This window comes from Ambystoma mexicanum, chromosome 7q (assembly GCF_040938575.1).
Source record: "Ambystoma mexicanum isolate Mex_15411 chromosome 7q, UKY_AmexF1_1, whole genome shotgun sequence".
Lineage (NCBI taxonomy): Eukaryota > Metazoa > Chordata > Amphibia > Caudata > Ambystomatidae > Ambystoma > Ambystoma mexicanum.
This window is the reverse complement of record NC_090941.1, coordinates 410563170-410587118: the sequence shown is the minus strand read 5'-3', so window position 1 is coordinate 410587118 and position 23949 is coordinate 410563170. Positions and strand designations below refer to the sequence as shown.

The following is a 23949-nucleotide window of genomic DNA, read 5'->3' as shown; positions in this document are numbered from 1 at the left end:
AGCTCCTTGCCTGCCGATTGGTAACACTCGGCTATGCACAGGATGATCCATTGTGAGAGTCTGTTTAGTGACGGCAAACAATTGGTCAGATTTCCTAAACTCAAACGTACGAGCGACATAGAAATGCAATCCCCTCTTGGGATCAAGGCGGTGGAAACGCTCCTCTATCTTTCGAGGGATGCTGAAGAGGGTAAATTACAGGTAATTCAATGGACTCAGACAGACGAAATTCCGAAACCACCTTAGGAAGGAGTCCAGGTCTAACTTTAAGAGATTTTCTCACGAAAGAACTTCAGGAATGGAGGGTTGCAGCACAAAGCTTGCAGTTCCCCAACCCTCCTGGAAGAAGAGATTGCAACCAAAAAGGCAGTTTTAAGGGACAACAGCCGCCACAAAGAACATGAATGCTTAGGCTCAAATGGAGCCTCCATCAAAAAGGTCAAAACCAGATTAAGATCCCAATCTGGGACAACAAAGGGGCTTGGCAGAAACTTATTGAGAAGGCCCTTCAGGAACTGGGCCATGACTGGAATGGTGAAAAATGAACCTTGGTTTGGGATCTCTTAAACACAGATGGGACTGCCAAATACCCTTTCACTGTGGCAACCTGAAGGCCTTAAGAAGCCGGTGACAGAAGGAACATCATCATTGTGGTGGTATGGCAAGAGATAGGGTCAGTGTCACCTTCCCTGCACCATGCCTCAAATCGTCTCCACCTGCATGCATACAGAGATCTACTAGACGGACTCTGTACAGCCAGCAATACCTCAAGCACCTCTGCAGAGAGTACCCAGTCATCACACCTTATTCTCTTAAGAGCCAGGCATGTAGGCTGAGGGAGTCCGGAGTCGGGTGGAGCAGCATTGCTTGAAGCCCAAAACCCTGTGGGACGACATTGCGTTAAGGTATTTTAAGAAAAAGGCATACAAAGTACAATAAGAACATTGAGTAACCTCAAGTCGTGTTCCCGATGCAGCGTCCTCAGGGCCATCGTGTTCCTCGACTCCGAATATGGGGTGCATGGAATCAAAGAAACCAGATCGCGACTGTCGGTTCCAGAGGATTCAGGATGGACTTCAATGCCGAAGCGATCAATGCCGAGGGTACTATTGGCGCCGAGGGATACTCTGGCAACCGAGAGACGTCGGGAGCCTCGGCCCTACGGCCTTCCAGCGACTTATGCCTGACGGGAGTAACACCCGAAGACGCTTTTGGCGCTGTCGACGGAGGGGCTGACTTGGGGTCAGGAACATCCAGCGCCGCATTAGCCGTCAAAGCCTGCTAGTCGGGGGCTGGAGCTGCAACTACAGCCGCTTGCGTCAAACATTTGCAACATAGAGGTTTTAAAACTCTCCCACTCCTCTCGAGTGTTCAGCCCCACCGAGGGCTTACCTCGTTCCGATGGCGAGCTGGACTCACGTCGATGGCAGTGGTGCCGATTCCTCTTCTGAGAGGAAGACGAGGAATGGCACCTCTTCTTGGTCTTCTTACTATGTCGGTCTTTCCCCTTGACAGGGGTGGGCTCCTCCGTCTCGGCCTCCAAGGCCGAAACTAGTGACCACGCCGCAGACTTGGCGAAAGGTCGGCCCAAAGCGAGTTTCCCGGCCCTCTCCCGCAGGGATTTCAGCTGCATCTTTGCACACGACGTGCAGTCCTCCGTGTCATGACTAGCACCCAGACACCATAGACAGAAGTCATGGGGTCGGTCTTGCAATTTGGCCCCGCAATTGCAGCATCGCTTGAAGCCCGAAACCCTGTGGGACATTGCGTCAAGGTCTTTTAAGAAAAAAAGCGTACAAAGTACAATAAGAACGTTGAGTAACCTCGAGGAGGGTTCCCGATGCAGGGTGCAAGCGCGCAGAAAAAAGCAACTGACTCATGGGGCTTAGTGACGGGAGGTATATATATATGTACACACACACACACTATGCCGGATGTCACGTCCGGAGCCGACGATCAAGGGCCAGACAAGACGGATCGACGGCTGAGTCGAGGTCCACTGCGCCACCTGGCGAAAAGTTTGCCGAACAGCGAAGCTGGAGATGAACATCTATCATAATGAGGAATCTGCGGGAGAAAAGTAATCCATTGAAATCTATTTTGGGCAGACTTGGGGGGAATCAGGGGGCTGGACCCATGCCTATGGGCCAGCCCCCCTCGGTAACACCCCAAGGAGGGGCAGATCCTTTCTGCTTCCTTGGGGGTAGGTGCAAAATGACGGTCTGGCCCCTTTTTGCCACCCCTGGGAAGCAGAAAGGAGCACTAGACCACCAGGGAATTGAATTTGATTTTGGGGATTGGGGGACCCTCCCAGGTCAAACTACCCCCCGCCCCCACACCCAAAAAAAAGCCACAAAGGGGCCACGATGTTTTGCCATGTTTAGAGGCAGATGGGTGCTGTTATGCATACATTTGCCCTCAAGGAAGGCAAAACAACATTCCACTATATTGGTAGTGGCACACTTGGGCGGGGGCTGTGGGGGTGGAGTCAGGGGGCTCGCTCAGTCCCTGGGGTCCAGCCCTCTCAGGAATCCCACACAGAGTGGTACATCCTTTCGGCTTCCCTGGGGTTTGTGGGGGAGGCATACTTGAGGATCTGGCCCCATTTTGCCACTCCTAGAAAGCAGAAAGGAGCACTAGGCAAGCAGGGAAAGGATTCTGGGGTGAGGGCTGTATGGCTTGTGCCCATCGCAGCACTGCCGGCCATCCTGGATATCTGGCTGAGCCACGTTGGACTTTTACCTGCGGGGAAAGGACCCTGCCGGGTCACCCAATGACTGTCGATGGACCGGGGGCAGTCGACACACGTGTAAGGCAGATGCCCATGGCCCGGGGGCAGCACCCCTGGCATTTCTAGACGTCTGGCTGGGCTGTGTTTCAGTTCCTCCCTCCGGGGAAGGATTGGGAACCTGCCGGGGCTCCCTGGGACTGTTGCTGGTCTTGGGGACGGTCAACCCACATGGGAACCAGGCACCCAAGCCCGGCGGCAGTACCCTTGGCCATCCTGGAGCTCTGACCATGCTGTGTTACAGCTTTTCCCTCCTGGGAGGAACAGGGATCGTCCCCAACATCAGCGGCGTTCCAAGGCAGCCCTGGCAGGGTCCTTCATCCCTCCCTGGAGGGAAAACAACAGGCCAGCCAGACCTCCAGGATGGACGGGGCGATGTCCCCAGCCTTTGGAGCCCGTCTCTCATGTGGGTCGACCGTCCCCAAGTCCAGCAGAGGTCTTAGTGAACTCCTGGCAAGGTCCTGTGTCCCTTCCCGGAGGTAAATGCTGTAATTGAACCCAGCCAGATTTCTTAGATGGTCGGGGGTGATGGTCCCGGCCTTGGGCGCCTGTCTCCCTTGTTAGTCGACAGCCCTCATAGACCCAGCACCCCCGGCTTTTCTAGAGCTCTGGCTAGCCTGCGTTACAGCTTTCCCCTGTGGGAACGGATGGGCACCCTGCCAGGGCTCACTGGAAACGCTGAACTTGGGGACGGTCGACCAACAAGGGAGAATTGCGCCCAAGCCCGGAGGAAGCACCCTCGACCGTCCGGGAGTTCTGGCTAGCCTACATTACTGCTTTTCCCTCTGGGAAGGGATGGGCACCTGGCCGGTGCTCACTGGAACCACGCTGGACTTGGGGGCGGTCGACACACATGGGAGACAGGCGGATATGCCCCGGGACATCACCCACGACTGTTGTGGAGGTCTAGCTGCGCTGCATTAGAGCGTTTCCCTCCGGGTAGGGATAGGGTCCCTGCCGGGGCTCCCTGGGGCTGCCGCTTGGCTTGCGGAAAATCGAACATTTATTTTTTCCTCACATTTTGTAATTTGCTGTGCTTTGTGGGTAATACATTCTAGGGCGATTCACAAAAGTAAGACCTCATTGGATTCCCACAGGTGTCTTCTTTTCAGAAATGCATGGGGTTCCCCTGTTTTCCTTGGTGGCTGCAACATCCCAGGCCCAAAAAATGTAAAAATGTCTCCTTCCCAGGCCCTTTGGTATACCAGTGGTTTAGCCTTTTCCCTTGGTGCCCAGGTCAGTGCACCGACACATGTGAGGTACCATTTGTATCGGGACCCCTGTGGGAATGTGAGAAGGCAGGACATTTGTTGTTTTCTTTTGGTTTTGATAACATTTTCATACATTGGCTACTGCACTTTGTTACACAACCCTAACCTACACTTAGTCGCTGTACTAGGCACTGTACTCTTAGGTAACCTGCCCAAGTCACCTATCCTTCAAAAGGTCTACCTGAGCTCGAGGGTCGGCGAGAGCAAGTATGGTCACTGAAGACGGGCATGATAAAAATAACAGGATAAACAGAAGAGAAGGATGGCCTATCTAAGCGTGCATCCATTGATGTTCATGGGTGTCCTAAGGCGGCAAGATTATGTTCACGCCCTCTTACCTTCCTGGCATCCAAAGCATAAAGCCCTATTAAAGCTCCAGAGTCTATAAGAACTCGATATAGAGCATGCCTTCCCAACTGTTTTGCATTTCGCTCCTTGTCTCTCTTTTGATAAATAATGTCATTATCATGAAATAATGTCATTTCCATTAAGCTGCAGAACCTCCAAACGGATAGATTCCTGGGAGCTTTCCTTTTTCGACCACATTTACATTGCTCTTATGTGAAAACAAAAAAGATAAATTATAAAAAAATGACACAAAGGAGAGCTCAGCAAGCAAGTAAAATTGAATTGTGTGTTATCGCCTGCGATAACCATATCACCCCCAAGCTCTTTACTGTCATGTGTCGACAGAAGACCATTCACATTTAAAAAAAAAAAGCTGTGCCAACTATAGGCCCAGCCATTGACCCAGCTGAAAACGTGCGAGAAAGCTACTAAGGCCTGAGATATTTATTTATTTGCATTTGTAAAGCGCACAACTGCCCTCGGGCATCGTGGCGCTGTTAAGAATACTTGCTTAGTTACATAAGTGCATGTGGTCGGAGTAGATAGCTTAATACATGAGAGCCAGCCTCATCTTGAAGGGTGGCAACAACAGGTAATGCAAGGGGTCAAAATAGGTCGCATAAAACATGAGAGCCAACCCCATTTTAAAGGGTGGCAATAACAGGTAATGCAGATGGTCAAAATTGGTGGCATAAAACATGAGAGCCAACCCCATCGCAAAGGGTGGCAACAACAGGTAATGCACATGGTCAAAATTGGTGGCATAAAACATGAGAGCCAACCCCATCGCAAAGGGTGGCAACAACAGGTAATGCACGGGACAAAGTAAGTAGTGAGCGACCAAGGGGAAGGGGGGAGGCATACATGACACAGGCGACCAAGGGGGAGGGGGGGAGGCATACATGACACAGGCGACCAAGGGGGAGAGGGGAGGCATACATGACACAGGCGACCAAGGGGGGGAGGCATACATGACACAGGCGACCAGAGGGGAGGGGGGGGCATACAAGACACAGGCGACCGAGGGGGAGGGGGAGGCATACAAGACACAGTTGATCAAAGGGGAGGGGGGAGGCATACATGACACAGGCGACCGAGGGGGGGAGGCATACATGACACAGGCGACCAAGGTGGAGGGGGGAGGCATACAAGACACAGGCGACCAAGGGGGAGGGGGAGGCATACAAGACACAGGCGACCAAGGGGGAGGCATACAAGACACAGGCGACCAAGGGGGAGGCATACATGACACAGGCGACCAAGGGGGAGGCATACATGACACAGGCGACCAAGGGGGAGGCATACATGACACAGGCGACCAAGGGGGAAGGGGGGCATACATGACACAGGCGACCAAGGGGGGGGGGGGGAGGCATACATGACACAGGCGACCAAGGGGGAGGGGGGGCATACATGACACAGACGGCCAAGGGGGAGGCATACATGACACAGGCGACCAAGGGGGAGGCGGGGAGGCATACATGACACAGGCAACCGATGGGGAGGGAGGCATACATGACACAGGTGACCGAGGGGGGAAGCATACATGACACAGGCGACCGAGGGGGGAGGCATACATGGCACAGGCGACCAAGGGGGAGGGGGGCATACATGACACAGGTGACCAAGGGGGAGGGGGGAGGCATACATGACACAGGCGACCAAGGGGGAGAGTGGAGGCATACATGACACAGGCAACCGGGTGGGGGGAGGGAGGCATACATGACACAGGCGACCAGGGGGGAGGCATACAAGACACAGGCGACCAGAAGGGAGGGGGGGGGGGCATACAAGACACAGGCGACGGAGGGGGAAGGCATACATGACACAGGCGACCAAGGGGGGTGGGGGGGAGGCATACATGACACAGGAGACCAAGGGGGTGGGGGGGAGGCATACATGACATAGGCGACCAAGGGGGAGGGGGGCATACATGACACAGGCGACCAAGGGGGAGGGGGGAGGCATACATGACACAGGCGACCAAGGGGGAGGCATACATGACACAGGCGACCAAGGGGGGGAGGGGGGGCATACATGACACAGGTGACCAAGGGGGAGGGGGGAGGCATACATGACACAGGCGACCAAGGGGGAGGGGGGAGGCATACATGACACAGGCGACCAAGGGGGAGGCATACATGACACAGGCGACCAATGGGGAGGCAGGGAGGCATACATGACACAGGCAACCGAGGGGGAGGGAGGCATACAAGACACGCGACCGAGGGGGGAGGCATACATGACAAAGGCGACCAAGGGGGAGGGAGGGAGGCATACATGACACAGGCGACCAAGGGGGAGGGAGGGAGGCATACATGACACAGGCGACCAAGGGGGAGGGGGATATCACAAGTGCCTCCAACGAGTTCTGGAAATAAGTGCAAAGAGTAGGAAACGGCTTGAGGAAAAAAGGTTTAGAGTAGGATTTATGAGAACAGACAATTTTCCACAACTACACTTTTGACCGTTCTGCTCATGAGAACTCAGTAATAAGTCCTCCACTTTCATCTCACCTTGCTTGCCCATGCGGCTCGCATTTTTATTATTTTGCACATCTACTGTGCGTCAAAAACAGCATATTCCTGCCCACACTGAAGGCTGCAGTCAGGGAGTAAATTAACCGTACAAAAGATTTACTATATTAAAATGATCCTCATCAGGTCAGCTTACCCCTGGGCCCCAGAAAGCATCCCCCTTCTGATCGATGGAGATTCACTGCAAAAGTTTGAGGCTGGAAGAAGGGTTTTTTGTGGGGGGGGTAGTAAAATAGGTATTGGGCGTGAGCAGGTTGGTAAGGTGGGAACAGAGAGTAGGGCCCCCATCAAAAAATGAACATTGTGGTAAAATGCAGAAAAATAGTTTGACCAGATGGGGTAGGATCCATCCAAGCCATACTCTAATCAAACATGCTGTGGTCCGAGCAAGCAAGAGGTTCAAGTAATGACCACCATTAGTCAGGATAGAAGTTGGGAGAAGGTAAAAAGTACGCCAAAAGAAAAACTGGAAGACAGCTCAGGCCTTGGATAGTTGGTGAACTGGTTGTCTAAAGAGGTTTGGGACGAGGAAATCAAAAATCAGACAAACTACAGGTCCAAGAAGAACCCAGCGAGCCATTGAAAGCAAACAGTCCATTCAAACGTTTACTAGAGGCCCAGAATAGAGCAGGGAAGCCCCACACGTAAAATGCGAATGTAGGAACAATACTGGGGCAAACAGTTGACGCTACAATTGCAAGTCCAACACAAAAGATCCTACAAAATAACTCTAGGAAAACATTTAGGATGAGACACCCGATGCAAGCAAGAAATTAAACAACGTCATGCATGAGAATAAAGTGGTTCACAAAAGCCAATCACAGTTCATTACAAATTCAAATCTACAGGCACTATTTCAGAACAAAATAATGTTTGTGATAACAAATGTGGAAAAAACATCCAATAAGGAGCCACGAGCTGCACCTATGCAACCCCTTCTTTCACTCGCATGCGAGCTTGGCATGGCCAAGTGATCGCGATGATGTGTGAATCAGGGTCACTGCATTATATCGTCCCATTGAGCAAGCCCTCAGAGAAAATGCCAAAAGTGCATTTGGTTTTAATACTCCTTCATTCACCAGCTCCTCTGGAAATATGGACAATGATGTCCAAGACGTGAAGAAAATGTGCCTTTAGGGGCTGCTTTTGCAGCACTTTAAGCATAGAGAATCGAGCAGACCGCCACCCAAAGTGAAATGCCCTCTCATGTAGCCCTCTCTGCAAAGACCTTACCTGCAACCTACCATTTTGAGTTGCATAAATAATTGGCTATCCATTTAAAATGGCAAAACCATGAAAACTACGGGTGTTGTGCGAGTTAAGGCAGCACGGTCTGCCCAACCTTCCCTCAAGGACCACATTTTCTGTTAGGGTTGCTATTTTATAGAGTTGAAAATATGTGAACGGAGTTTTTAAACAGGTTTTATGTTTACATGCTTTTAATGTAACATGGACAATTTGAAGTTAATCCTGCAATGACTATTAAAAAAACACATGCCTTATCTTGAAATAAAATGGCACCAGAGACTAAACTGCTATACTGCTCCAGGATTTAAGATATACTGCGTGAACTGGAAGTAGAGTGTGCATTCTGAAAAGGCCCATCGTGTACCAGTGATTCTTGTAGCATAGCGATTTGTGTTAACAATGTCTGTCAATTACTAGTCCACGCTAAACGTGATGCTTACCCTGCAATATTGGTAATTGAACTACGTCAATAGGCCTACCTGAATCATGGACTCTGTCAGCTGTGCTTCATCAACTTCCAATATCATCGTTCTGATTTCCTCGTAGGGCATTCGAAAGGAACCCAGAAAAATGGCTGAAATGAGGAAAAAACGTGAGTGGGAAACAATCGCTCTCTCGTTTTGCTTCCAGTTCAGAGCAAAGGACACAGTCACAGCAAAAAAAAAACGGTCTTGTGTAGCCTTCCCACAATCAACTACCACTGCATCAGATGACCATTTGTAAACAGAATGAAATGTATTTTTAGAGAATGTCCGTATTCTTGCAACATTTGCCAGCAGCCAGGTAGGGTGGGCGTGGGAGGGGTTTTCTACCCGACTAATTTTCATCCACATATAAAACATATGCTATTTTACCTGAGCACCAATAAGAATAATGTTTCGGGAAGTGATCAATGAATTAAATTAGAAGGTTTCATTTGCTTGGAAGGTGAAAAGAAAACATATCCCAGGAAGCTGTAGTTTGGAATTACCAAATGGCAAAGCCAATGTTTTATCACTTGTATGCCTCAGTTACAAAATGGAAGTCTTTATTGACATCCGTTCAATCAGAATGCAGCCAATAAATACTGGTATTGACTGCATTACAGCCATTCGGACTTCAGACGCAGACAACCAATTCTCTGCAATCAAAAAACAGCAATGCAATTTCACAGCAAGATTACCTTCAACAAGACACACCAACCTAATTTAACACAGTAAAGAGAAAGCTAAAACATGGAACAATGGCAGTGGTGTACCAAGCGGGGCACAGCTCCCCCCCCAGTGGCTCTTTTAGAGCCAGACGGGGACATTTGGTAGTGGGACACCTCTCCCTTTCGGCACCCTCACAGACAATGATGGTGCCAAGCACAGTGTTTCTCCTCAGCACCCTCATTGTCCTTGCACAGAGCAATGGGAGCCATTAGACAATAATGGGAGGGAGGGAGGGGGGGGGACTATTAGTGGGACTTTTGTCCCTTAATACATGTGAATAGGGGTGATCAAAAGTGAGAAGGGTGCATACTGCTGCATGCTTTAGGAAACGACTATGGCTTTAATACCCAAGGGGGATTTGTTAGGCTCGCTTTAATCTGCATGATTCCATTGTGACTGTATATGCAGGTTGGGGAGAATAAAACTAAAGCCATACTCTTATTGCTCAACATATTTCTATGACACTGCATATAGTTTATAGTTAGTCTATTATGAAAGGCTAATTTATTATGAAATGTGGTTTGCTTCCAAGGCATTGCTAGAAATAAAGTATTATTTAAGCCCATGAAATACAAAACCTTAATAAATATCTCTATCCACTAAACCTGGGAAGATCTTTTCAGTAGCTTAAACTGTCCACATCCCGGTTTCAACATTTAACCAAAGTTTGTGATCCCCATGCAAATCATTTAATCGCACTTTGTCTTATCTGCAGCTCTGTAAGTGATTCACTTCAAAGCTTATGTCAATACATTATGCTGTTCTAAAAAAATACAAACTAATGACTAAAGAGTTTCTCCACATAATAATAGTGCAATTTAGGTATTTTGCACAACAACGCTATTTGCCACTTTGCTTATTTATAGCAACTTATTCGAAAGTCACTTCCCTGGTGCCTCTATCAAAGACTGGCAATGCTCCTTGCAAAGTCCTTTTCTGTGAAGTCTCTTCTGTTGGTGCAATCTATATGCAGATGTGATGGTTTGCATGCAATTTGCACCCACAGAGCCTGAACAGAGCTCTAACAGATACGCTTCTCCTTCATATGTAATGGTTGTGCAGTTTTTTTGTATCTGTAGGTGTTAAAATGCGATCTAGTCTGAGGTATGCTCACGCCGTGCTCTTAAAAAAAGCTGCTATGGATATTCGTATTTGACTTGTACATTAATTATCAACACAAGAATTTTAGAATATTTTAAGTTTTTTAATTGCATGAAAATGCAAAAGTGCATGTCACTATTATAGTATGCCAATGCATTTCGGATCGAGTCCGGATTTCTTGCCTTATTGTGTTTTATCTCTCTTTACTCGAATCCAACATGGTATGTAAAGATTACTTTTTTTACGTTTGTTTGTTCTACATACTGTTATACTGTTACCATTCATTGTTACTCAACTCAAGTGTCCTAGCCCTGAAGGCAGACTCAATCTAAAATTCTTGTTTTGATTATTGCAGTCAAATGTTAATATCAGTAGCAGCTTTTTATGCGTGAGCATACCTCGGCCTAGATTTCTTTCTAGTTCCATTTCTTCTATGAATTTATGTAACCGTGTGCCAAGGCCAAAAGGTATGCTCCGATTACTTTAACTGCATTTACTAGAATAACATACCTCATCTATACGTGGTGCCCACCCAAATCTTCCATAAAATGCCATCTGCCTCTAATGTTAACAAAAAAGTTGAATGGGTGAGGGGGACGTGAATGAGACCGTATGGAATCGCGCACTGTTTGGGGTTGTGGGGGAAAGTAGCAGGACTTTTTTCGAGCCCCGCCACCCACTCTTGCAATGCTGGATACTCCGCTGAACAAAGCTCAACTTTTGCAAAGAAAAAAACCTACACTAACACGGCAGCTAAAGCAAGCTGGTGCTAAAACTGGTTGAGTGCAACAACGATTACAATTAAACTGCTTACCTTATAAAGGCAAACGAATTATTTAAATAACACAGCATTAAACCACATTTAGCGTACAAAGATAGTGGAAGCCCTGCCTGGTGTGCAAGGGGATCTGGGAGCCAAAGTTACAAACCAACAAAACTTCATTTGGTCCCGCCTCAGCCCCGCCCCAGCCCCGACGCACATCCACCTATTTTCAATTTGTGCTAGGCGAGTCATTTGTGATCTGTTATTTCTGTTTTTTACTTTAAGGCTGCAGCCTGGAAAAGGGATAATCTTTTCTTTTTTCTGTTGGACAGGGACTTCACTTTAGGCCAGTTTCATTGGTCCGCTGTAGACCCTGTGATGCAAGCGTTTTTCCCAATAGGGAGTGGCAGAGGCAGAGCCGCCCCCTATGACATCAGGTAACCTGGGGAGGGTGGCGGGGGTGTATGCTGACCGACAGGTAGTGAGTGACCTTTGGTAGTGAAATTTGGGTCGGACAAGATGTCTGTTCTGTGAGGAGAAAAGATTAGGAGACAGAGAGAAGATCTGTTTGGGCAAAGGAGTTCTACAACGGTTTTCCTGGACAAGGATGTTTTTTATTTCTTAAGTCCACGGGCTTACCGCTTTTAGAATTGCATTTGAATGGCTCACTGGTCGTCGCTATAACCCTTCAAGTGATAGACTCTTTCTGCAACGGGCAAAAAGGACATGCCCTGGCAAGTTGGGGGCACTGGAGATTAGAGCATCGGACTCTCAGTGACTGAAACAATGACAGTTTGTTTATTGATCTGGAAGATGTGAAGTGACGCTCTGATGATCCGAAGTGGCCATCGACCACCTCTCCATTTAAAGCTTTAATTAATGTCAAGAGGGTCCGATCCTTGTGGTTGTTCCATTTGGCCTATCAGGAGTGCTAGATCGGAAGGGGGGGAGGGAGTCTCATGAGAGGCAGTACAATTCAAGAGGGGATCACGGGAAGCAGTGAAGGAGCTTGCTGTATAGGTATCTTGGATTGAAGACCCCATGTGTGTTCAAGTAATATTCATGACCTCAGGAAATACCCCATTCAGGTTGGGCTGGTAATGCCTTCTTAGGGGGTTTCTCGCGCGAATTGGTTCGGGGGGGGGGGGGGGGGGGGGGGGGGTGTGTGTGTGTGTGTGTGTGTGTGTGTGTGTGTGTGTGTGTGTGTGTGTGTGTGTGTGTGTGTGTGTGTGTGTGTGTGTGTGTGTGTGTGTGTGTGTGTGTGTGTGTGTGTGTGTGTGTGTGTGTGTGTGTGTGTGTGTGTGTGTGTGTGTGTGTGTGTGTGTGTGTGTGTGTGTGTGTGTGTGTGTGTGTGTGTGTGTGTGTGTGTGTGTGTGTGTGTGTGTGTGTGTGTGTGTGTGTGTGTGTGTGTGTGTGTGTGTGTGTGTGTGTGTGTGTGTGTGTGTGTGTGTGTGTGTGTGTGTGTGTGTGTGTGTGTGTGTGTGTGTGTGTCTCTCCGTTCTCTGAACAGGTTCTGTAGAGAGACATGAGAACACTCAATGGTTGAAAATGAATGATCCTGTAGGTCGCTGTTCCGCCTTACTCTGGCGTGGTGCAATTTACAGCAGTGCAAAAATCTCAGAAATCGTGCATCCTAGGGCCTTGAAATGTAGTTTTTGAGGTCCCACAGAGACCTCGAGTGTTGTTGCTCGTGGTGGGTCCGGTTAATTAACAACATTTCTTCTTTCTCTTCCCGGTGAACATGGTTTGCGGCTTTTGTCGGCAGGCACCATCTCGCAAAAAATCCTCTGGGAAAGTAATTTCACCTGATGCAGCAAAAATGTGTAAACTCTTCTAAAATGCTACCCGCCTTCACCTTCGCCTCTCAGGTCCATTCACCTCTCATAAATGTTGCGTTTCTATTCCCAGTGAACATGGTTTACAGCTTCGTTGGCAGGGCACAAACACATTTTAACTTTGGGGAAAATCCAGGGTTGGGTGTCCAAATGTCATGTAGCCAGTAATGTGTGGAGGGTCCTATCGGGTAACTATGCAAAATTTGGTGCATATTGGTGCAACGGTGTGGAATTGTATAAGGAACTGCACTGTGCGCCACACACAGCTTTTGATATTATATATATGTATATATATATATATATATATATATAATGAATTGCCATCTGGCAAGGGTGTGAAAGCACTGGCTATTTTGATTATTAAATAATAAAATGATGCAGGTAATTCCGTCTCGGAAAGGGAAATCTGTTAATCAGATTCCCCTTTCATAAGCTAGATGCCATAAGCATAGTGTGCACTTGTGCCCTGCTGCATCAATATCCTGATTCGCAGCACCTGCTCTACCAGTGGCAGATTCAGAGGTCACAGGTGGCCTCTTTACAGCTGCAGTGACACCCAAGTCTCTGCAGCGCAGGGGCTGTATTTAAAATGTGAACGCATGTTCCAACAATTACATAACTCTGAAGGTATCCTGGTGGCACATACAACTGTAAATATAAGCCATACCCGAGTTAGGTTATGGTGCCCAGCATCTCGCAGAGTTATCCCAGCCACATTGAATTGTTATCGCAAGCGCCAGCAGTTCAGCTGTGGAAGGGTTATTTGTATCCCCCCAGACAGGCTTGACCCTGCCCTACTGGCAGGAAGGTAGCCTAGTGGGCTGCGTCTCTTTGCTCCTTTGTAAGGGCAGTTAAAACCCATCACCCTGTGAGTCACTCGCAAAGGATGCTGTCCTGGGAACAGAAAGCCAGGCCTCACACCAGTCTGATGCAGTTCTAAACACCCTTGGATCTTATTGGGGAGGCGGTAGAGTTAGGATAGCCAGAGAGGGTTCTGTACAGTTTTTGGAGGGTTCTGCGAACTTCATTCTCTCTGCCTTTCTTTAATGTCCCTTCCACTTCCTCTGGAGCAAAGCACTTTGGATGTGACGTCATAAGGGCAAAGTCCACACACTTCAAGAGCGCAGATTGGACACCTAAAGCAGGCAATTAGTCCAATCCCCTGGGGATTTTAACTATAAAAGAAGGGGTCTCCCACCACTTCTTCAAATCATCTTGAACCATGCTTAAGATTTTTTTGGACCCTGCTGAGAGATCAGTCCTTTCTAAAGTCCTCCAGTTGTGGGGTGAAGGCAGAGGTTCCAAAGGTAGAAGCAACATCTGTCTCCTAACCATCCCCAGGAACCAGTGGGGGTGAACACTGCTGCTGGAACATAAGCTTGTCTCCTAGCTAGCCACCCTGTACCTAAGACCTCACCGTGCTCCAGCATCCCCCGTATTTAGGAGCCCGAGAAATGGACAGACATTGTCCTTCGAGACCCTGGAGTGGGACTCATAGCACTTGGAGCCCAGAACAGCCGAGATCCGGGTTGCCGATGACCCACTCGGAAACCATGATATTCGAGCGCGCCTCGACACCGAGTGATCCAGCAGGACCAGTCAACGCTGCCCTTTGGCGCCCATTGTTCTCTGAACCGAAGTGCGCAGTTCGACCTTGTTCACCACGCCAGCAAAAGCGCATTGTTGCCCCTGCTCGAAGTATGAAGTACTGTTGCTGTCTGAAAGGCCAGCTTCTTAACCACTGCTCCTGTGAGTCGACCGACCCGACGCTGATGTTCTCCAAACGGCTACCTCTGAGCCTTCACATCAAACCGACTTACCTGCGCACCTCAGTACCAGCTCGACTGCTGTTGATCCTCGACTGCCAAACCAGACCTGGTAACCACTCGATCCGCACAGCTGGAGTAGATGATTTGAGACCACAGCTCCCCTTCAGTACCACCCCACCTCAAAGCCAGCTTGCACTAGGAACATTGCGACTCTGGCACCTACGACCTGAGCTCACACCACAGTCGATGCTGAGAAGTCTGGGTCAATGCTGTCAAACCCCCAAGACATTTGCAGAAGGTATTTGACGGTTTCCCCCTGGCCATCTTTGGGCCCGAGTGACTAAGTAGGTCATTTTGATCCCTTTTTGAAACTTGAAGAAATATACTTTTGAACATTGTGGTCTTTTGAATGCCTTTCTCTCCATGTCTCATTCAACCAGAGTGCTGCATCTATTCTATCTGTGCATATTCTCTGTTTCTTCTACGGTGGTGTGGCGGCTTGTGGGGTATGTTTACACATGCCGATAGGCCCCACTGCCTCACTTTACCAATGTGGAAAGAAACAGCCAAAAATAGATGCGCTAACCCCTGTGCGCGCAAAAATCTGCAAAAATGCGCATGGGTCACACTCCTAAAGGCTGCACTCCCCTGCCACACAGTCAAAGTGGGGGTGACAACAGATTTCTCATTGCAGGCGAATGCCAGTGGGTGCTGTTACAGTTAACATGAAGCAAGGCCACAGAATTGGGCTAAAAAACAAAAATGCCTTTTAAAATGCAGCTTTTGCAACCTTCACAGTGCTGTTTTGGCGCTAGATCCATTCATTTTTCAGTGAATGGATCTAGAGTAAAAGAATTACAGATCATCCAGTGTGGTCAGAGAAGCCGGGCCTCATTGACTGAGAGCAGCTAAGAAATGTATCTTATGAAAAACCAGCTCAATAACATTTGGTTCCATTTCCAGTGGAAAAATGTGGCTAGAAATGGCAAAATATGCAACAATTTCAGCTGTTCAGAGGAAACTCTGATGTAAAGGATTCAGTTTAAATGTGCTTTTTCCATGAAGAAGTGCAAAATCGCCTATTTAAAAGCATGTTTTTGTGAAAGCCCTAATTCTTTAAATGTCCAAATACCTTATAAACTGTGTTCATTTTTATATGCTTTAAATGAAAGATCTTAAATTGAATCTTAAAGTCAAAACCCAGTTTTGAGTTAACTATTTAATTCTGACTTGACAGTGCCCAGCCTGGGAAAGATGACACTCCAGGTTGACACTCCGCTGCTACAGGAAGGCTTTATTGATGCTGGAGGTTCTCGCATATTGACAACAATAAACTCAGACTTTCGTCTCTGGCCCAGCCAAGGACAATGGCAGGCTGATCACTGGTCCCTTTAGGGGAGGGGCAGGAAACTTCCCTCTGGACCCCCACCCGGATCAAAGGAATGTGACAGGTGTTGCCTGTTGAAAGGAGAGAAAAGAAACTGCTAAAAGATATTTGCTGTTTAAAAAGCCTATTTGTGATTAAGTTTTGAAAACCTTTAACTTTGCAACATAAAGGATGACAAATCTACAAATTGGTAGTTGTAAATCAAATTTTATGCTCTTTCTGTAAAGACGTGAGTGAACCCTGTACTACATAAGAAACCAAAGTTACACAAAAAGAATAAGTGTGGCAAAACTATTGATGCTGCAAATATAATATTGCATACCCGTGTTCTAGGGGTAATTGTCCAGATATGTACTGAATTAGGAATTGTTAGGCCAAACCGTTATGATTAAAATTGACAAAATTGCACAGAACGACAAAGACAGCTCTTATTGAGATGGGAGTTAGATGTCAGGATAACCCATAAAATATGTAATGTATGTGCCCGATATTATTAGAGGGCATTATTATAGGAATGTGCATTTGTGGAAAAGGTAAATTGTGGTTCAAATCAAATGTGGGAGTTCCCAAATCATATAAAAAAAATAACAGCTCTTTCTGACTTCCAACCAGAAAAAGGCAAGTGCCTTTGACTTATCACAGCCGTGGGGGTGTGGTTTGAAATTCTGCCCCTACCATAAACTTTGTGATGTCACTTGGCATGATAAATGTTACGCTCACCTGGTATCCACGGGGGCGCCACACGATACTGGACGGTTATGTGCCATTCGTTGGGTAGCGCCTATAACAGGAGAATGGAGGGTTAAGATACTGGTTCTGTGATGGATGGACTCCCACCTCCCTCTGGTCCAAATCCCCTCCCTTGGGGTTAATGCTCACCTTAGGTTTTTGTGCGTTGAACTCTGTCCTGCGTCTCTGTGCAGGGGCGCGTGGCTGGTGCGGGTGTTCCGTGGACCTAGTTGCTTCACTGGACCGTGTGCCCTTATGTCGGGTCCAGACCGGCTGTGACTCCGACTCTGCTTGCTGTCTTCGAGGTGAGTTATGTCTTTTCCATCTTTATTCTGTCTCTTTCTGTCCCACCATTTTCTCGGTCTTCTCGGCGTCTTGCTCCACTTCGCTGTTCCCTAACAGTGTCTCTTTTTGTTTTCACAGGGATGGTTGCGATCTCCGAGTTGCCGCGCCAATGGCAAAGACCACGGCGAGTTATTGATGCGCGGAGCGCTGCGCTGTTTATTGGTGTCAATTGCTAACCTGTGTTCTCTTCTCTTTGTACAGGTTGCAGTGATGTTCCGGAGTGATGAGCGATCGAAGGGCTGCTTGCCCAGGTAAGTGCTTTGTTAATGCTGACCTTGTTCCTTCTCCCTTGCAGGTTGCGGTGAAACCCGGAGATGGGCGACGTAAGCGAAGCGCAGGATGGATTCAAGACCGGTTACTTCACAGGTAAGTGTTCTTGCTCGCTAATGCTGTTCTTGTTCTTCCAGGTTATTGATGGAATCCGGATCTAGGGCTTCAGGATTGGGCTGCCGGAGAAGCAGATGAGCAGGAGCTGGACACGGTGAGCCTTATGCTGCAGGAGTGCAGAATAACGCGAAGCATGTTCGGCTGTTTGGGTGTGGTTTAAATAGCCCAGGCCAAGTAGTTCCAGGCCAAGTAGTTCCAGGCCCAGCCACACCCACAGTGCAGCAGTGGCAGTCAATGAACTTCTATTGGAGTCAGAGTGACATTGGAAGCATAACTTCATCTCAGGAAGGGAGGCCAGAGCACTTGTGTGTGCAACATCTCCCTGCCTCGCCCGACGCTGCTGGAGCAGCGCACTCCCTGCCATGATGGAAGGTAAGCCCCAGTGGGCTACTTGATACCTGATGTAAACTAGGAAAGAAGTAAAGAAAATGTGGAAGGTCGAGGGTTGCGCGGCGAGCGATCCATATGTGCCTCATCCTATTGGGGAATTTTAACATGATTTCTTCTTGATGCGCACATTGGGGCTTGTTGCTGTGAAGGTTCACAACCTTTTTAAAATCCTTTTTGGCTACTCTAAGTGCATTACGTTTCATCATTCCAAAATGGCCGACGCATTCCTCGTATAGAGGAAGCATCCACAGCCAGCAGCTGCCTCTCTGTGATTGGGCTGCCTTTTCATTCAATAGCTAATCATGGGCGCCGGAAGGTGGAAGCCGCCTGTTGGGGCCTGGAGGGCTCAGATGGCCCCCACCTTTTCTCCCTCATCAAAGTACGGAGCAGCCCCAGGTGTACAGCCTGCCACCCTACACACTTGGTCCCTTGCACCTTTCTGCCCTCTGCCGATTTACCAGTGAGTGATGGCTGAACATTGTCACTACCTCTGCCACTAACTACTCTGAACCAAGCTGTGCCTTTATCAGTCTGCCTTCCTTGCCTCCCCTTTTTGGAAATTTGAACCCTGGTGTGTTTTTTTTTTTTTTGTAAACATCTTTTTTGCATTGCTTTTTGTGTTTTTTTTTTGTTGCAACTACTAGGCTGCCTGGTGGGTTTGTGCTAGGACTGTGTTGTGCAGCCATTCCTCTTTCCCCAGCTATTATCTGCCGCCCCTATGGCATTCACCATCTCCCCTATCATCTCTAACTTCTACACTATCACCTATCCTCCCTCACTCACAAAGTGTTGAGGAAAAAAGCATAAAAATAGACATCCCGACCATGAACTCTGGCCTACCCATCCCAAACACCAATGTCAGTGCAACCTCCAAACAGGTCTTCACTGACATCCTCTTCCCTGTCCCCTCCACAGATGTATGGACTCCTCATCTCTACTCTCTCGCCTCACACATCCTCTCCCATTAATGGTGGCACTAAATGGGAAGTCCTCTTGCTGGACTTCGCATCATCCAGGTGTATCATTAATGTCCATCACACTGGCAATATCTTGATTCAGGGTCCTCAACACAACCACCTCCTCTTTGACCAGAGCCTGCTGTTTCTCATCAACTTCCTTCCCACATCTACAACTCCCTCTTCCACACTCTGACACCCCGTCACCCCCAAACCGACTGGTGTACCACGTCCCTGTACCCCTCCTCGTAAAATCTTCAAAAAGTAGAGACGTCCTGCATCTAGCCACACTTAATGCTCGTTCTGCCATCAAACACTCTGCCGACATCTGCCTCCTTCTCTCCTCCTTGAAGACATTGACCTCAATATCCCTGCTCTTACTGAGACGTGGTTCAATGCCAGCTCAGTCACTGCTTTTGACTCCCTTCTCCCTGATGGCTATAAGATCATCTCCAAGCCTCGCCCTAACTGTGCTGGGGTTGCTCTGACTTTCCCTGAGAAAGTCCCTTCCTCCCTCATACCCAGCTTGCCAGCCTTACTCTTCCTTCGAGAGCCTGGTTTGCAAGCTTGTCATCTCTCCCACCTCCTCCCTGACCAATCCCACTATCTACAGGCCACCTGGCTCTACCACCCTATTCCTCTCTGAATGGGCCGATATCTCCTCCTCTCTCCTCACAACCACCTCCAATCTCCTCCTTGTGGGCGATTTCAACATTCACCTTGACTCCATAATCACACCAACCGCTCTCTTCCGTGACCTTTGCACCTCCCGCTCAATTTTCCCTTCTGGTCCGACCCACTTGGCTTGACACACATTTGACGCCTTCATCAACAATGATCTTTCACTCTTCTCCCCACTGATCCCCGCCCCCCCACTCTCTCATGGTCAGACCACTCCTCTCTCCCCTCACCTGGGTCTTCTCAGACCTCTGACCACCCCTCCCCCAGGCCTGCCAACCTCGTTCATGAACATCCGTCCAATGAAACACGTGTCAGCTGCTGCTTTCGCATCCACCTTCATACCCTCATCTCCCCTGACTCTGCTCCCAGCAACATCCCTCTTGCCATTACTAATACCCTTGACATTCTTGCCCCAATCATGAGGATCCGCCTTAAACATGCCTCCAAGTGTAACACCTGGTACGACTCCAAACTTGCAGCCTTGAAATGCAAGTGCAGAGCTGCAGAATGGAAGTGGCAGACCTCAGGCTCACCCTCTGACAAACTGGCCTATCGACTGCTCTAAAGGCAATACAGACTCCCCATCTACACAACACAGCTCAACTCTTTAAAATCTGCAGGGAACTAGGCAACACTTCCGCAGTCTCGTCCTCTCCTCTTCTGTCCCAGGCCCTCTGCAATGCATTGGCCACACACTTCACTGCAAAAACTCAGGACATTGTGAGCAGCCGTGCGTCCCTCCCCCCTCCTTCCCTCCACCCTCCACACTGTGCTTCCTATGGCCTCCCACTCTGACTCTACCTTTCTCTCTGCCTTCCCTCCCATCACACCTGATGAGGTCATCAGAGTTGTCCGCTCCATGAAGGTCTCCTCCAAACAGGTTTCCCCCTGCTCCTCCAGAACCAATAAGGAGAATATTGGCTCTCTTCCCCTTGCACTTGATTTCTGCAACCACTCTTGCTACTGGATCTTTCCCCTCCTCCCTCAAGCACTCCCTACCGTCCCATATCTATCACCACCTTCCTTGGGAAACTCTTGGTGAAGCTGGTCTTCCCCCACCTTACACAGCACACTGAACTTGTTGGTTGCCTCCACAACCATCAATCTGGATTCCGTGCATCTAGAGGCACGGAAACTGCTCTTCTGAACACCCGGGAGGAACTGCTTGTATCTCTTGATTTCATCTCCCCAGCTTCTCATTCTACTTGCTATCAACTCTGCTTTTGATACGGTCAACCACTCCATCCTCATAAAACAGCTCCATGATATCCTAGGAATCTCGGAGCGGGTACTGGACTGGCTGACATCCTTCCTCAATGACTGTCCGCCCCAGGTTATCCTGGCCTCTTTCTCACCCCCCACCTCTGGTGTCCCCCTAGGGCTCCAACCGCTCTCACTGGCTCTTTAAAAATCTATCTTGCTCCACTTGCACACCTCATTTCCACCTTCTCCACTAACTTTCAGTGTTATGCAGATTGCAACCAACTCTTCTTCAAACTTCTCTCTGACCCTCTCCTTACCTCTCCCAGAATTCCCGACTGCCTATCTGCCACCCAGTCCTGGCACACTTCCAATTATATCTGCCTCAACATCAGCAAGACTGAGATACTTCCTATTGGGACTCTGCTCCTTTCTTTCCCTCACTCTGGCCATCCTCTATGGGCTCTCCTCCCCCCTTCTTCATCCGACACCAGAAACCTTGGAGTCAGAAACATATGTTGTGTGTTCTCTCGTGTTTTTTCTCTCCCTCTCCCTCTCCCTCTCTCCCTCTCTCAGACACTCCAACCCCACCCACCCTAACCCCACCCCACTCCCCTCCCACCCCACCCCACCCACGCCTGTCAGCATCCTGGGTCACCTGCTAAGAGAGAATTGGAGAGAAAGAAGACCTTACCTGCTAAAGCTGCATCACGGAGACATCACACCGACAATCCTGAAAGGGAAGACAACATTTTAAAAGCATTTTGCTGCAGCGCTGCATTTCACTCACCTTTCCTGGGCACCTCCATCTTCAGCAGCGATCATCCGGATCCGCAGCCACTACCCAGAGCCTAGAGAGAAAAAGACAAGAACACAAGGTGAGAGAAGGAAGGGAATAGGAAAAGCTCAGTTTCCTTCTAAGACTTACCTGTTGGGTCATTCCCATTTCATTTCGGGTCCTGCCGCTTCCTGGCATTCCGGACCCCGCCCCTATGGGGGGAAAAAGACAAAGACATTGAATGAGTGAATGCAAAGACATTACCCGAACGCTCATCCAGAACTTACCTGTCATTTACTGGAACTGCAGGTTTCACTTCGGGTCGGCGCCATATCTCTGGCATTCCGAACCCCGGCCCCTAAGGGGAAAAAGACATAAGCGTTAGCGCTTGCTGCAATAAGACAATGAACATTATTATTAAGCTTGAACTTTCGAACTTGCTACAGAACTCTTACAGCGCCTTACCTGAATAGTCAAGCTTATTTGAACTCCCATCAAACCTCAATCCAGTGAAGTAACTGGGTTTCAACGTGCCCCTGCATCAGAAGCAGGATGGAGAACTCATCCTTCCAGACCCTAAGGTGAGACTTCACAGGGAATCGAGGAAGGGTATCGTGGAGGGTTGGAAGGGAGTGGGAGGCTTGAGCATTATTCCGTCAGTAGGTAATACTCACTTTTCACGCACAGGGGAATATTCCTGTGAGCCAGAGAGTCCATCTTCAGAGTCATGTGCTTCACCATTGAAGAAGCATCAGCACTCGAAGCCAGACCTGCGCCTCCGTGGGAATCAGGTGAGCGTGACAGCCTGTGCCACCAGAGGCCTACACTTACCTATTTATTGACAGCTGACCACTCACCAAGGCACTTACAGCTGCACAATCCCAAGCACTTCCCTCCTGGTACTCCTAGCCCTTACCCCCCCACTCGCTCATCCCTTTCTCTCTGCACTTGCACATTCTGAATGCTCACAAGGCCTAGTAGGTCCGCCTCTATCTCTCATTGTTATATTTGATGTTGCCCTGTGGCCCCTTTGAAACACAATTTACTTGATGTATAGGCGCCTTACAAATGCACAATAAATATATAAGGGGTGGGTTTTTTCAGTCTTTTCTATTTAGTTAGCATTGTACATGGTATGGCAAAAGTATATATTTTTACACAACCTTGATTGGATACTCCTTTATTTTGGACTGTAATACTTTGCTGTTTATGTTGCTACTGAGCCACATGCACATCCCTCATAAGACTATATCCTTCTCTCTGGCCACATTACCACAAATGGCATAGGAGGTATATGACTTGACTGTGCCCGTTTTACCTATAGGATTGTGTTGACTCTTGGTTTGCAGAATTGCGAGAGCTGATGAGCGTTTTAGCCTCTTCTCATCCTTGTACTCCTTCAGGGCAGAAGCCAATTTGTCACAACATAGCACTTTAGGGGTTTCTAAGCACACACCAACTTGTGGACCTGAAATGGGAAATGCACCCTTTTTCCCTTGTGTCCAGCATTTGGTGTGCTTTAAGCCCTCCACAGGTCTATATACCTTACAAACGTGAAATACAAATACAATGTCCCACCTGTAATGAATGGGGACAATGAAGCAGATTGATCGTGGATCCCTAGTTTGGTGTACCATGAGTGAATGTTTATAGAAACGGTTCCATGTATTTACATCTGCATTTGTATAGTTAATACAAAAAACACAAACGGGGGGGTAAGTCCCCCATACCCATCTACCTTTTTAATTTTTTCTATACTTCCTTACCCTTTTCTCTACCATTTTGACTTGCTCCCTGAAAAATGAAATGTAAAGTGAATTTTTAATGGCACCTTTTGCCACTGCCGTTTGCCTTGCTAGACATCGCACTGGAGGAATAGAGGGAGGTTGTTAATGGGATAGCTGCGGGGGAGACAGATGCAAAATCTGTGGTGTTGATGGGTTTACGTTGGAAATATCAGCCTCAATCTGCTTCTACTTTTTATTTAGAGCATTTATAAAGCACGACTTTATAAGACCAATGATAGACAGAACACTTTACAATAGGAATATACACATCCAACAGGTTTACAACCTACAACAATATTAAGCCGTACTTCCAAAAAAAAAAAAAAGACCAACCTTATAATAACAGTGTACAAACAAAAGAGACCACCAGAATTCAATGTAGTCATGCATTTGGGAAAACATTCGATTTTTGTAATTTTCTAAAGGAAATCCAAGTAGAAGCTGTGCGTATGGCTT

The 23949-nt window shown here is 48.3% G+C and overlaps 1 protein-coding gene across 7 annotated transcripts in view; it reads right to left on the bottom strand.

The window, feature by feature from the left end:
- Positions 1-23949, bottom strand: part of DIAPH3 (diaphanous related formin 3) — a 2562783-nt gene that overhangs the window by 1123215 nt on the left and 1415619 nt on the right. For all 7 annotated transcript variants that reach the window (XM_069640497.1, XM_069640493.1, XM_069640496.1 and 4 more), the window contains one exon: positions 8672-8766. In XM_069640497.1, the coding sequence (XP_069496598.1) occupies positions 8672-8766 (95 nt within the window). The remainder of the gene's footprint in view (positions 1-8671; positions 8767-23949) is intronic.